The sequence below is a fragment of the Rhinatrema bivittatum genome, chromosome 2 (assembly GCF_901001135.1).
Source record: "Rhinatrema bivittatum chromosome 2, aRhiBiv1.1, whole genome shotgun sequence".
Classification (NCBI taxonomy): domain Eukaryota; kingdom Metazoa; phylum Chordata; class Amphibia; order Gymnophiona; family Rhinatrematidae; genus Rhinatrema; species Rhinatrema bivittatum.
The window spans coordinates 55,427,710-55,441,714 of record NC_042616.1 but is presented as its reverse complement, the minus strand read 5'-3'; the positions used below and the strand labels follow the sequence as shown (position 1 = coordinate 55,441,714).

The 14,005-nt window shown below is 50.1% G+C and overlaps 1 protein-coding gene across 2 annotated transcripts in view; it reads left to right on the top strand.

Moving 5' to 3' along the window:
* Positions 1-230: 230 nt before the first annotated feature.
* DHX30 (DExH-box helicase 30) overlaps positions 231-14,005 on the top strand; it is a 122,826-nt gene continuing 109,051 nt past the window's right edge. The window contains exons 1-2 of one of the 2 annotated variants that reach the window (XM_029588181.1): positions 231-697; positions 9,967-10,097. In XM_029588181.1, the coding sequence (XP_029444041.1) occupies positions 496-697; positions 9,967-10,097 (333 nt within the window). In that variant the 5' untranslated portion in view covers positions 231-495. Of the gene's footprint in view, positions 698-1,510; positions 1,714-9,966; positions 10,098-14,005 lie in introns of those variants that run through there. The other variant, XM_029588182.1, reaches the window with a different exon arrangement.

Here is a 14,005-nt window from a genome sequence, read left to right as displayed (position 1 = left end):
TATCGCTGCTTTATTTTATGGTTATTGCATTTATTACTTATATTCTAGCTTTGCTTGAGCATATGATTTTTTTTTCTCTTCCTTTTTGTTCTATTATTTCCTTGTCCAACAATTGATTTTACCTGTCAGTGTTCATTTTTTCTGTTCTATTCCCTTGACCTTAAGGTTAAAATGCAAGCAGCTCTATCGACTTCTTCGGACAAGCCCCACAAAAACAGACTAAGGGTGTGGTTTGACACCGTGGCTGAGGTACGGCATTCGGATTGCCCTAAACGTAACAGCGAGGCTGCTGCTATTTGCTTGGTGCTTTGCTTGCTGAGGGCGCATGGACATTCCCAGCCCGGGCGAGGAGAAGAAGCCGAGAGCACCCATCACCCTGCAGTCCCTCCTCCGGCTCGCTGGGGGCGCGGGCGCTTCCGGGTGCTCCCTCTGGGTCCTGCTGGCCGCCGCCGCCGCCGTCCTTTCCCCTCTCCCCGGCATGTTCCGCTCTCAATCATGGCGGCCGCCAGGGCGCTGCTGGTGCCGTACCTGGGTCGCGTCGCGTGCCGGCTCCGCGGGAGTACCGGTCTGGGCGGGGTCCGCGGTCGGAGCTTGGCGGCGGACTGTTCCCTCAGGGAGGCGGAGAAGGAGGGACTTCAGCTACGATCACAGCCGCAGCCGGAGGAAGCGGCAGCCGGCGAGGACACTATGAGACAAGGTGAGCACACGCGGGGAGGAGGGAGGGAGGATGGTTGGCGTTTGCACCTCGCGCTTTCCTGGCCGTGCAGCTGCTGCTGCTGCATAAGAGGCGGGGGGGGGGTGCCAGTGGTGAAGGAGTTAAAAGCCTGCACCACGGTTGAAGGACGGGGAGCAGGAGGAAGACTTTGCCGGCTTTGCCCTTGCTCGCCGCCGGCCCAGATCCGGCCGGCAGTGCGTCACTTTCGTTTTAGCGCCGGTGGTTTAATGCTCATCCCCCGCATGGAAACGCACAAAGCCCGGTGGTGGCGGCGGCGAGTCTCCAGACCCTCCCTTATGTCGACTTTTGAGGATGTTGTAGCTGCAGTCCCGGGCCAGTGGGGTCCCGCTTGCTTGCTTGCTTGCTGGATGGCGATGGGCGGGGAGGGCAGGTTCAGAGTTCCCAGCCCCGCTCGCCAGTAAACTTCGTGCAACTGTGTCTGTCCGGTGAAGGAGGGGGGGGGGGTCGGTCCTGGATCTCCCGGTGATGGTTCGGAACGGGGCAGGGAAGCAGAGGTCGTGTGTCTCCCCCCCCGCCCGCCCGCCGGCGGAGAAGAAGCGGGACACCCGCCCCTTGCTGGCGTCTCACCCCTGGAAAGCGCAACCAAAATCCCCTGCCCTGTCCTCCGATGCACGAGAAGAAAACGAGACGCGTTTGGGCGCTTTGTTTAACGCGGTCACCTTCGCTCCGCTTTGACGTTGGTACGGTCCAAAGCATCAGCGTGCCCGGCTGAGTTTATTTTTAAATGACAGCGTTACTAACTGAAGCCGCGGCATGGCATCGCCGCCGCCGCCGCCCATCACCTCCGGAGGCACAGAGGGAGGGTGAGGGGGGTGTTCGGGAAAGTGAGGCAGCCGATGGCTGGACGTGTCTCCCGCTGCCGCTGCCCTTGTCCTTTTAGCCGGGCTTGTGCTGCTCTGTAGCCACGCCCTTCCCTTGACAGTCAGACATGTGGATCGGCTCCGATCAGAGGACGGGCCTGGTCGTAATCGGCAAAGGTATTGTGCGAGACAGAGTTGATGTAAAATAAAACTTGCTGCGGCAAATTAGGAAGCGACCGGGACTCGTTCAGCTAAATTTCTGGATTTATCTGTTTTATCTCAAGCTTGTCGGGATTTGCAGGTCTCGGTGGGGGAGGCAGGGGGAATCCCTGATGAAAGAGCAGCACGACTATGGAGTCACTTGCAGTCAGTGGAGGCTAACACCTCCTGCAGACCAGGTGTTCTTAGGGACATGCTTATTGTGCTTAGTTGGAAATCTGTTCCTAGTCCCATGCCTTTTTAAAAAAGTACTGCACCCTTGTGTGAAGGGTTGTAGAGCAGTGTTTCCCAACCTTTTCATGCCCAAGGCACATCTGTATTTGCAAAAATGTTATGTAGCACACTATCTTTCACAGAGCAGGTAGTATGGACATGGAGATGAATGATATGGTCAAAACAACTAGGGAAGCGCCAGTCTCTTTTCGACAGGGAGAGTGCAGAGACAGTCATGATCCCATAACAATGGACCAATCCTACATACAGGTGCAAGAGAAATGAGAAGTCGATGTAGTGCAGGCAATTGCTCAATTACATTGGTTGTTTCATGTGGCTACTAGAGCATCTTCGTTGCTGCTGCTGCTGCTCCCAACACTCAGAATCACCTCCAGTGTTCAGTGTATGCGCGCCTTATCTCTCTCACCCTGGGGATAGGACAGAGGCTGAAAGAACTAGAACGGGGAAGATTAGGACCGTGCAGGCCAGCTATCCATACTCTGCATGCTGCTTGCTTATTAATTCCCATGCTGTAACAAGGAGGGAGAGACATGCATGATTACTATACATGCTCTCAGAAAGGAGTTACTGCATGTTTAAGAACCACTGCTGGTGTCTCTTGTTTGCTGTGATGGGTACTGAAAGCAGAACCCCTGAGCTTTAGGCGGTGGTGACTTTTCTGTTGTACACCTGATCAAGTTTGAAGGCACACCAGTTGTGCTATGGTACGCTGGTTGAAAAAAACCCACTGCCATAGAGCATAGAAGATGGAATATTCTATTTTGAGCAGTGGAGGAACTTTTTTTTTTCCTGATACTTTTGATAAATTTGCATTTCCTAGCGTGTAGACAGATGGACTCAGGACCAGTGAGTTATGCTCCCCTGCCAGCAGATGGAGATGTCACAGTATATATATACTACTGCAGTGTCCCCAGCCTTCCAGTATTCTCTGTCTCCAGCAGATGATGGATGTGCATCTCCCTATGGGGATTGCTGTGAATTTTGAAAGAATTTTATATGGCGAAACCAATAGCCCCGCTCTCCTGCAGTGATTCCTAAAGGTCCCCCCCCCAGTTGAGAATTCCTGAAGTGATTTCCATGGTCCCTCACAGGTGTGCCTTGGTCCGGTAGCCGGTTCCCAGCATAGGCTTAGCTGCTTGTGCAGAAGGCCCAGCGCAGCGGTGATGGCAGATGCCCTCCCCCCCCCCCCCCCAAAACTGGTAAGCGCTGAACTCCAGTAAGTTTTCAAAGAAAAAAAAAAAAGAAGAAAAAGAACTTTTACATACAGAGACGGGGATTTTAGACCTTCCTTCGGTCTTCGTGCTCGGCGTGCTGACATCGTTCCTGCTCCTGTTGGGGTTGGGGGAACTGGGTATCCTGGCGGGTTGAAAAGCCCAGGTGGGCTAGGCCTCGCGGTAGGCTTTTCTCGACATGCTGCATGATAGGCAGCGGCAGCGTTTATGTGCACTTGTGTGTGCTTTCTGTGCCCTACAGGATGTCAGTGTGCGCTGTGCATGTGTTGGATGCGCTAGGCACGGCTTTTGTGCGCGTAACATTTTTGAGCGTGAGCCGTTTGAACACAGTTACTGCCTAAGAAGCCTAAGTGCCTTTCTCTTTGTGTTGCCTGTCATATTAGGGCTTGTTAGCTTGACCTGTCTTCCAACATGTGTCAGCGCTGTACAGATGCTCAGGGAGAGCTGTCTTCCTCAGATTTGCTAAAACCTGGATCCTCTCATTCTGATGATGGTCTGGTTGCGGTTTTGACTGGAAGTGCGCCAGATCTTGGTACTCCCTTGATTGGCTTCTCTGCAGGAGATGGCAGTTCAGTTGGGTCTGCTCCACTACCTTCTGGGCTCCGTGTGGATCTGGCTTCTTTTTCTTGGGTGGAGTCTTTTTTTTTTCTCCAAGGTTTACAAGCGTTTGTTAAGGCACAGTCCTCCACTTTGCCTACTCTGGTCAGGTCGGACTCTCAGCCGGTGGCCCCTCCCTCTTCCAATACTACAGTTAAGCGCCGTGTGACGCCTCGGTTCACCACGGGTATCCCCAGTGGGGACCTGGATAGCATGGATAATGAGGTGGATCCTGATTCCTTGGCAGATGGTGAAGTTCCTTCTGGTTTGGAGCCGTATTGAGCCATGCCATGGTTCTTTCACAGAGATGAGCTACCAACCCTGATTTCCCAGACATTGAAGATGCTGGGAGTGCCTGGGGTAGATTCTATGTTAGAGCCAAAGAAGAATCCCATTTTGGTCTTCTTGCGTAAATACTCTTGCTTTTTTCCTGTTAGAGATGCCTTTTCAAGGATACCCTGGAGGCAAATTTCATAGGAGGTCTGGCATTGGAAGGCCTATACCCTCTGTAGCCAACTGTGAGAGAGCTTTTGCATTTTCTCAAAGTGGATGCACTGCTATCCCCATGGAGGATGTGCATGATAGGCGGATTAAATCTGTCCTGAAGTAGGCCTTTGACACAGTGGCAATGAGCTTGAGACTGCTTCCTGTTGAGCTCTTGTGGCACATTCTTGTCTGCTTCTCTCTCAGGGGTGGATGATTTGGGGTGAATTCCAGAGCAGTTATGGAACCCGTTGCCGCCTTTGGCAGGCGTGGGCTGTGATTTGGTCTGTACCTCAGCTAGAGGAGTGGCTTCGGTAGTGGCTGCCAGACTTCAGCTATGGTTGTGGAATTGGTCAGCTGATGGCAGCCTCCAAGGCTAATCTTACGAAAATGGCCCTTTAAAGGCTCACTCTGGTTTGGGAGCGAGTTGGAAAAACTGACCAGTAAGTGGGGCAAATCTCTAGTTCTCTGTTTACCGGAAGATAAGCAATTGCAGCACTTCTTTTCTATTAGGGGTTGACTTAGAGGACTCGGCCTCTTGGTAGATCTCTGTCCTTTCGCCCGTGATAGTCCAAGAGAGGAGCAGGCTTGGGTGGTGGCCTGTCCTGAGCTTCCCGATGAAGGTTTGCTGATCCACCTTCGGGAGGAGGAGATGGGGGGGGACGGACGGGGGGACCTAGCTCTCTTTTATCAGATGTAGGTCAAGATCACATCGGATCAATGGATCCTGGAAGTGATATGGGAAGGATATGTGCTGGAGTTTCGCAGTATTCCTCAGGACATGTTCATGGTGTCTCCTTGCTACTCCCTGCAGAAGAAGTAGGCAGTGGAGTCTATGATTCTGAGGCTCCTTCAGCTGAGGGCTGTGGTTCTCGTGCCTGTGTCTCAGGAAATTACGGGGTGCTATTCTATTAATTTTGTTGTACCCAGGAAGGACAGTTCCTTTCGTCTTGTCCTGGACCTCAAGGGTGTCAGCTGTCATCTTACGGTGACTCATTTTCGCATGGAAACCTTATGATCTGTGATAATGGCCATACAATTGGGGGAGTTTCTGACCTCCCTGGATCTGTCTGAGGCTTACCTTCATAGTCCCATCCATTTGGGGCACTAATGTTTTCTGCACTTTGCGCTGCTGGGTCGCCATTATCAGTTTTGGTCATTGCCTTTAGATGTGGCCACCTTCCCTAGAACCTTTTGCAAGGTTATGGTAGTTGTGGTGGCAGTGTTGAGAAAAGATGGGATCCTGGTACACCCATACTTGGATGACTGGTTGATTCGGGCCAAGTCTTTGGCAGAGAGTAGTCTGGTGCCCATAAAGGTAATTTCCTTGCTTCAGGAGCTCGATTGGGTGGTGAACCTGGCCAAGAGCAGTGTCCGGCCTTCTCAGTCGTTGGAGAATCTGGAGTTCACTTTGATATGAGGCTGGGCAAAGTTTTTCCTTCCGGAAGTTTGTATTCAGAAATTGTTTCAGGATTTGTCCGTTGGTAAGCACTAAATGCCCAACGGTATGGTCCTATCTGCAGGTGCTCGGCTTGATGGCAGCAACCCTAGAAATGGTGCCATGGGTGAGGGCGCATATGCATACTCTTCAGTGCTCACTGCTATCTCATTGGAACCTGCAGTCTCAGCTATATTCGGTTTGGCTCCACTTGCCGATGGAAATCTGCTCTTGCCTCCAGTGGTGGTTGCAGGAGGCTTATCTGAGAGAGGGAATGTCCTTGTCCTCCCTGAACTGGTTGGTGTTCACGACAGATGTGAGTCTCCAGGGTTGGGGAACCCATTGTCAAGAATTGACAGCCCAGGGATGTTGGACGTCTGAAGATGCTCTGTGGAACATTAATCACCTGGAAGCCCGGGCAATCAGGTTGGCGTGCTTGTAGTTCAGCCTCAGTCTACTGGGTCGAGTGGTCCGTGTGATGTTGGGCAACGCAATGATGGTGGCCTACATCAATTGCCAGGGAAGAACAAAAAGCCAGCAATATCGCAGGAAATAGACCAACTTATGGAATAGGCGGAAGGACATCTTCAGATGATCTTGGCCTCTCAAGTTGCAGGAAAAGACAATGTACGAGCAGACTTTCTCAGCAGGTAGTGTCTGGACCCTAGAGAATGGGTGTTGTCTGCCGAGGCGTTTCAGCTGATAGTGGATCGCTGGGTCCCTAGACCTGCTGGCAACTTCTTGCAATGCAAAGGTTCCTCGATTTATTCAATCACATGAAAGATCTGTAGTCCCTGGGCATCGATGCTCTCGTACAGGTCTGGCCAGGAGATGAGTTGCTTTATGCCTTTCCTCCATGGTCCTTGCTGAGCAGGGTCATTTGCAGAATCGAAATCCACAAGGGGCTAGTACTCCTGGAGGCTCCGGATTGGCCCAGAAGTCTGTGGTATGTGGATTTGCAGAGACTCTTGGTGGAGGACCCCCTTCGCCGCCCACCACACATGGATCTGTTGCAGCAGGGGCCAGTTCTTCACATGGATCCGGTTCAGTTCTGTCTTACGGTTTGTCCCTTGAGAGGGCTCACCTGTTGAAGTGTGGATATTCTTCTGCAGTGATTGCTACCTTATTCCGCGCTCGGAAGTTTTCCACTTCTCTAGCATATATGCAGGTTTGGAGAGTGTTTGAGGCCTGGTGCGAGGAGCATGGCGTTCTTCCTCATTCGGTTAAAATCCCGCTTATTCTGGATTTTTTGCAGGATGTGTTGAATAAGGGATTGACCCTTAATTCCTTGAAGGTTCAGGTTGCGGTTCTTAGATGTTTCAGAGGCACGGTAAGTGATGTCTCCCTAATGTCCCATCCTGATGTGGCCCGTTTCTTGAAGGAGGTGAATCACCTTCGACTTCCCTTGAGGTTGCCGGTTCCTTTGTGGAGTCTTAACCTGGTGCTGGATTTTTTAGTGGGCCCTACATTTTGACTGCTGCATAGCCTTTCCTCGCGGTTATTGCCCTGAAGACAATGTTCTTGATGGCTGTATGTTTTGTGTGTCGCGTTTCTGAGTTGCAGGCCTTGTCTTGCCAGGAGCCGTTCCTTCGGGTGTCTCCAGCAACGTTGCAGTTGTGTACTGTTCCATCCTTCCTGCCTAAGGTGGTTTCAGAGCTACATTTGAATCAGTCCATTTCTTTGCTGTCTCTGAATAAGGTTAGGGACGTGGAGGAGTATCACTTCCTGCGTTCCTTGGATGTCAAGAGACTTGTTGTGCGGTATCTGAAGGATTCTGAACCTTTCCGAAAGTTGGATTCTGTGTTTGTCCTTCATGGTGGAAGGAAGCAGGGAAAACCAGCTTCGCAAGCTACGATAGCTCGCTGGATTAAGGAGGTGGTCATGGCTGCATGTGTGGATGCTGAAAAGCCAATGCCTACTCTGGTTAGGGCTCATTGCACTAGAGCTTAGGTAGTGTCATGGGTGGAGGTTAGGTTGTTGTCTCCCATCGACATTTGCTGAGCTGCAACGTGGTCTTCCTTTCACACCTTTTCCCAGTTTTATTGTCTGGTTGTGCAGGCCCTTGAGGACGCAGCCTTTACATGTGTGGAGTTGACTGGACAGTGAGCAGCCTCTTGTCCTGTTCGGGAGTAGCTTCGGTACACTGGTCCTGAGTCCATCTGACTACACGCTAAGAAATGGAGAAATTACTTGCCTGATAATTTCATTTTCCTTAGTGTAGACAGATATGGACTCAGCTTCCTTCCCTCGTCTGCCGTGTGAGAGTGTCAGTAGTTCTCCTGTAGGGCTTTGGGCCCCCAGGGTTTACTGGTAAGTGTTCAGCCAGTCCCTAGTTTGGGGTATGTAAATTCTTACAGGAGTTAAGTGTTTCTTGTTGGTTGAGTGCAGTAATGGTTGACTGTTTATAATCAAGTTTTTTGCTAGTCTGTCCACGGTTGCTTTTAAAGAGAATACTGGCAGGCTGGGGTCACAGCAGGAGTTACATATACTGTGATGTCAGCTTGCTCAATCTGTCTGCTGGCAGGAGAACATAACCCACTAGTCCTGAGTCCATCTATCTACACTAAGGAAAACAAAATTATCAGGCAAGTAATTTCTTCATTTGGATTTAGTTCATGCCGTGGTTTGATGGTACCTTGTAAGTTTTTGGGCACCTGTGGCTGCCGAGCAAACATTTATAATTTCAGCTAAAATAGCTGCTTTTTTTTTTTTTTTAATCTATCATGCAGCAGCTAAGACCTTTTGTAAGGCCCAGGCAGCAGTCAGTCGTTCACTACCTTGTCAGACGACATCTTGTATTACCTTCCTCCCTCTCTCCTCTAGTACTGGAGGGGAGAGGAAGCTGATATGTGACACTCCAAGCTGGGTTTGACATGGCTATGGTTGATTGCTGTGTGAACTCCATGGAACTTTTAGCTATTGTCCTTTAATTTTCTTAAAAATCATTTTTAGCTAAAAGAACAGGGCTTTTAAAAAACTCATTATGAAATTTATAGGAAAATGTGGGGGCGTGGGTTTTTCTTCCTATCGGGCCGATACAGTAAGGTGCGGTAGAAAGAGGTGCGTTAGTGCCCAGCGCACCCGCGTTTGCCGCACGCTGCTGAAGCCGCTCTCTCTCTCGCCGTCCTTCTACTGCTGCTGCTGGGGGCTTGCGTGGCCGTGGCCAGAGCAGGTGAGCGGGGGCTGGGGGAAAGTTTGGGACTGTGAAATTTCGTCTCTCTCTGCTTGGGCTTGGATTGGGTTGGTTTGGGACCAGGCAGCTAAGTGCGAGAAGCATTTTTTTTTCTGTGGATTGGGTTGGTTTGATTTGGGACCAGGCAGCTAAGTGCGAGAAGCATTTTTTTTCTGTGGATTGGGTTGGTTTGGTTTGGGACTGGGCGGCTAAGTATGAGAAGCATTTTTTTTTTCTGTGGATTGGGTTGGTTTGGGACTGGGCGGCTAAATTCACCACACTAACGCAAGGGTCAGGGTAGGCGGTAAATTAGTAGGTTAAAGACGCGGCAAGATAGGTTAAAAAGGCGATAGTCGGGGCACACTTTACTGTATGGGAGGGAATAGCTAATCGGATCGTTTACATACATATACATGCCACGGGCGGAAAGGGATACGCGTCAAGTTAAAGAAGCGGTAAGGATTGGTAAAAACAGTGAATCGCGGGTTAGACTTACGCGGCGAAATTGTGAGTACACAGCGGGTTAGAAACGGGGTAACTGCGGCCGCACTTTACTGTATCGGCCTGTATGTAAGTGTGCCAGCAGTGCATGCTTGTCATTCAGACCTATTCTCTTATTTTTGTTGCTAAACACGTGCCTGGTGACACTGTAAGCAGGAAATGTTCTGACCACATTTCACCTGAGTCTGTTAACTTTGGATATAGCTTCATTCACAGAAGCGCAGAAGTTAGGAGTCTCCCTAATGATGACCACTTTTCCGTTGCAGGCAAAGTATCTTAGTTCCGCAAAACACTTTGTAGCGTTTATTTTTATTTTTTCTTATTAAGAGCATGCAAAGTGGAAGATTATTTTGGTTGCTGTTGAGAATTATCAGAGCTTGGAAGAGCGGTGTTCTTTTTTTTTTTTTTTTTTTTTTACCTTGACAGCACCTAATAAAGTATAAAGTATTCAGAAGCCATTTGACTTTTCAAGCTAAACTGTAAGTTTCAGTTCAGTGATATAAATACTATTGGGTCTTTCTAAAATCTTTTTGTTCTTAACTTTTTCTCCACAGTGTCAAGTGATTTGTTGAAAGAATTTCCCCAGCCTAAAAGCTTACTGAACAGTGTGATTGGAAGAGCTTTGGGGACCTCCTGTACTAAAGAGAGCGTGGTCTACGTCCACACTGACAGTACAAATGGAAAGGTAGGCAGCATCCTTTTTCCTACGGACCCTGTTTCCACAGACTCGTCCATGCCTCTCCCACAGTCGCATGTGGGGGAGACTATAGAATAGCAAACAATTGACTCAACATATCCCTTCACGTTAGAAAATCTGAAAAAGGGGGTCCTTTTTCACACAGCCCTCGAAAATAAGTTGTGTTAGAATGGCAGATGTATACGAGTGTATTTCCGCTGAGTTAAAACTTTGCTGCCGTGGATGTAAATAGTGCTGACAGTGAAAGGAAATTTAGTTCTTACCTGGATAATTTTCGTTCCTGTAGTACCACGGATCAGTCCAGACTGCTGGGTTTTGCTTCCCTTCCAGCAGATGGAGACAGAGAAAAACTTTGAGAGCACCCCCCTCTTAACCGGTGTGCCACCTGCAGCTCCTCAGTATGAATAATTCCCAAGCAGAAATATGTAACAATTGAACAGGCATGTCAAGCAAAGGACAAGTAAGAACTCAAATTAAACTATATACATGTGAACACTCTGCGTAGGGTAAGGAAAACCACTACCCTCCTTTGGTCTGAAAAATAACCAGAAGAAAAGACTGTGGCAATAGCTCGAGTGGCCTCTTTCTTAAGACTGAACACCCTTACGGGCGGGTGTCTGGACTGATCCGTGGTACTACAGGAACAAAAAGTATCAGGTAAGAACTAATTTTCCTTTCCCTATACGTACCCGGATCAATCCAGACTGCTGGGATGTACCCAAGCTTCCCTAACTAGGGTAGGACTTCAAGAGTCCAGCTCGGGTGATGCTGCCACCGAAGTTGATGTCTGAAGCCTGAATGTGGAAAAGGTATGCAGTGACTTCCAGATCGCCGCCCTGCAAATTTCCTGCAGTGAAACAAATTGACTTTCTGCCCAGGAAGCCGCTTGCGACCTAGTCGAATGCGCCTTCAAACCCTCTGGGACAGGCCGCCCACGACAAATGTACACGGAAGTAATGGTCTCTTTCAATCAGCAGGCTATAGATGATTTGGATGCTTTCTGGCCCTTCTTAGGGCCCCTCCACAAGACAAATAGATGATCTGAGAGATGAAAGGCATTGGTGACCTCCAGATAATGCAAAAGAACCCTATTGTCATTTAGACTCTGCAGCTGTGGCACATGAGGTGTCTCCAAGTCGGCATCGGTAAAAGCCGGGAGCTCCACAGACCGATTCAGATGGAAAGCTAAAACAACCTTTGGCAGAAAGGATAGAACTGTTTGGAGAGAGACCCTGAATCCCAAAAGCGTAGGAAAGGATCCCGGCAAGACAGGGCTTGCAACTCCAACACTCGCCTAGTGGAACAGATTGCCACCAAAAACACCATCTTCAGAGTTAAGTCCTTCAAAAAGGCCTTCTTAAGGGGTTCGAAAGGGGCCTCACACAACACCTTGAGCACCAAATTAAGACTCCATGATGGACATACAGGCCAGACTGGGGGATTTAAATGCTTCACCTTGCGGAGAAAATGGACCACATCCGGATGAGCTGCCAGAGTTTCCCCCTGAACCTCTAAGGCACCCCAAGGCCACCACCTGTACCCGGAGTGAATTAAAGGACAATCCCTTTGTGAGACTGTTCTGCAAGAAAGCCAAAATCTGAGCCACTGAAGAGGGAGGACTTCCTGCTCACGACACCAAGATTCGAAAACCTTCCAAACCCTGACTTATGTTACTGAAGTAGATGTCTTCCTTTCTCGAAGCAGGGTTGTAATGACATCATCAGGATAGCCTTTCTTCCTCAACTGCTGCCTTTCAAAAGCCAGGCCGCAAGACAAAAGCGATCCTCCTGGTCGAAAAATATAGGGTCTTGACGCAGAATGATCTGAAAATGATTCAGGCGCAGGGGGCCATCCACTGCTAGATTGACTAGGTCTGCGAACCAGGGCCACTCTGGAGCCACCAAGATTACCTTTCTGGGATGAATTTCTATCCTCCGGAGAACCTTGCCTATTAGAGGCCATGGAGGAAACACATAGAGCAGTATGTTTTTCGGCCATGAGAGCACCAAGGCGTCGACTCCTCTTCCTTTTGCTCTGTGTTTTCTCTCCTGTGACTGAAGAAGAATGGAGCCTTGGCATTCCCTTGAGTCACCATCAAGTCTAGATAGGGAGGACCCCCCATCTGTGAGAGATGAGGTTCATTGCTTCGTCGGAGAGCTCCCACTTTCCCGGGTCTAACCTCTGCTGGCTCAGAAAATCTGTCTGCACGTTGTGCGAGGCTGCCAGCAAGGCTAAATGCTGTTCCGCCCAGGCTATCAGCTGCTCTGCTTCCAAGGCCATTGGATGACTCTTGGTCCCCCCTTGACAGTTGATGTAGGCCACTGTTGTCGCATTGTCAGACAGGACTTGCACCGCTCGGTTGAGCAAGAGCGGAAGAAAATTCTGTAAAGCTAACCGCACTGCTCTCATTTCCAGGCGATTGATGGACCACGATGCTTCCTCCTGTGACCATCGACCTGGACCGACTGTGACTGGCACACTGCCCCCAACCAGAAAGGCTGGCATCTGTAGTCACTACCATCCACTGAGGCACTCGGAGATCCACCCTGCGCCTCAAGTGGTCCTGAATAAGCCACCAGCCAAGACTTGACCTGGTGGATTTGGTGAGAGGCAAGGGGACGTGAAACTCTTCCGACACTGGATCCCAACGGGATAGCAATGATCTCTGCTAGGGCTTCATATGAGCAAAGGCCCAAGGAACCAACTCCAGTGTGGACGCCATAGAGCCAAGGACCTGCAAATAATTCCAGACTCTGGGCAGCGACGCTGCTAGGAGCCGTTGAACTTGTGTCTGCAGCTTGACGGCTCTCTTCCAGCAGGGAGACCTTGCCCACACGTGTATCGAACTGCGTCCCTAAAAAATCCAGGACTTGAGCAGGATGAAGATGACTCTTGGACTGATTTACATCCCAACTGAGGGACTGCAGATGTTGCAAGACTATATCCACCACTTGCTTGCAGAGGGCTTTTGACTTCGCCCGAATGAGCCAGTTGTGGACCAGAATCCCTTCCTCGCTACCACCACTATCACTTTGGTGAAAGTGCGCAGAGCCGTCGCCAGGCCAAAAGGTAGGATGCAGAACTGTATATGCAAGCCAAGGGCCGTGAACCGAAGAAATCTGAGTCCTGTAGATGCCTATGTGCAGATATGCCTCCGTCAGATTGAGGGAAGCCAAGAACTCCCCTCTGCGCACAGCTGCAATGATGGAGTGGAGGGTCTCCATCCGAAAATGTGAGAAATTGAGGAACCTGTTTACTTTCTTCAGATCCAGTATCTGACGGAAGGAACCCTCCTTTTTCAGCACCATGAAATAAATGGAATAATGTCCTGTTCCTCACTCCTGGGGAATGGGAACTATGGCCCCCAGGCATTCCAGTTTGTGGATGGATGGCTTATTATTCCCCTTTTTACCGGCGAGCCGCATAGGGAGATTACAAAGAGGTCCCGGAGAGCCCAAGCAAATTCTAAAGTGTAATCGGTTGCGATGATATCCTCCCTAATACCCTGCATTCAAATTGACAACTCCTTCATTCAAATGAAGAATCCAATAAAGGACCTGGGTATCTGGCTAGATAATGATCTAAGCTTTAAAAACTGTATAGCAGTGGCGTAGACACGGGTGGGCCTGGGTGGGCAGGTGCCCACCCAACTTAGACCCAGGCCCACCCAACTAGCACCGGAACTGCAAGGCTGTCGCGGGATCCCATCCCCGCGACAGCGAACAAGAGAACCCACGCCTCGCGCGCCATCACGACACACATGGGGAAGCGCTGCTGCGGCCGTATGGCCAACCGGTCTTCCTGTTCGGGGGGGGGGGGGGGGAGCGGAAGCGCCGCGCGCAGCTTCCGCTTCCTCCCCCCAATGCAGGGAGATCAGCTGCCTCTCCTGCTGCCAC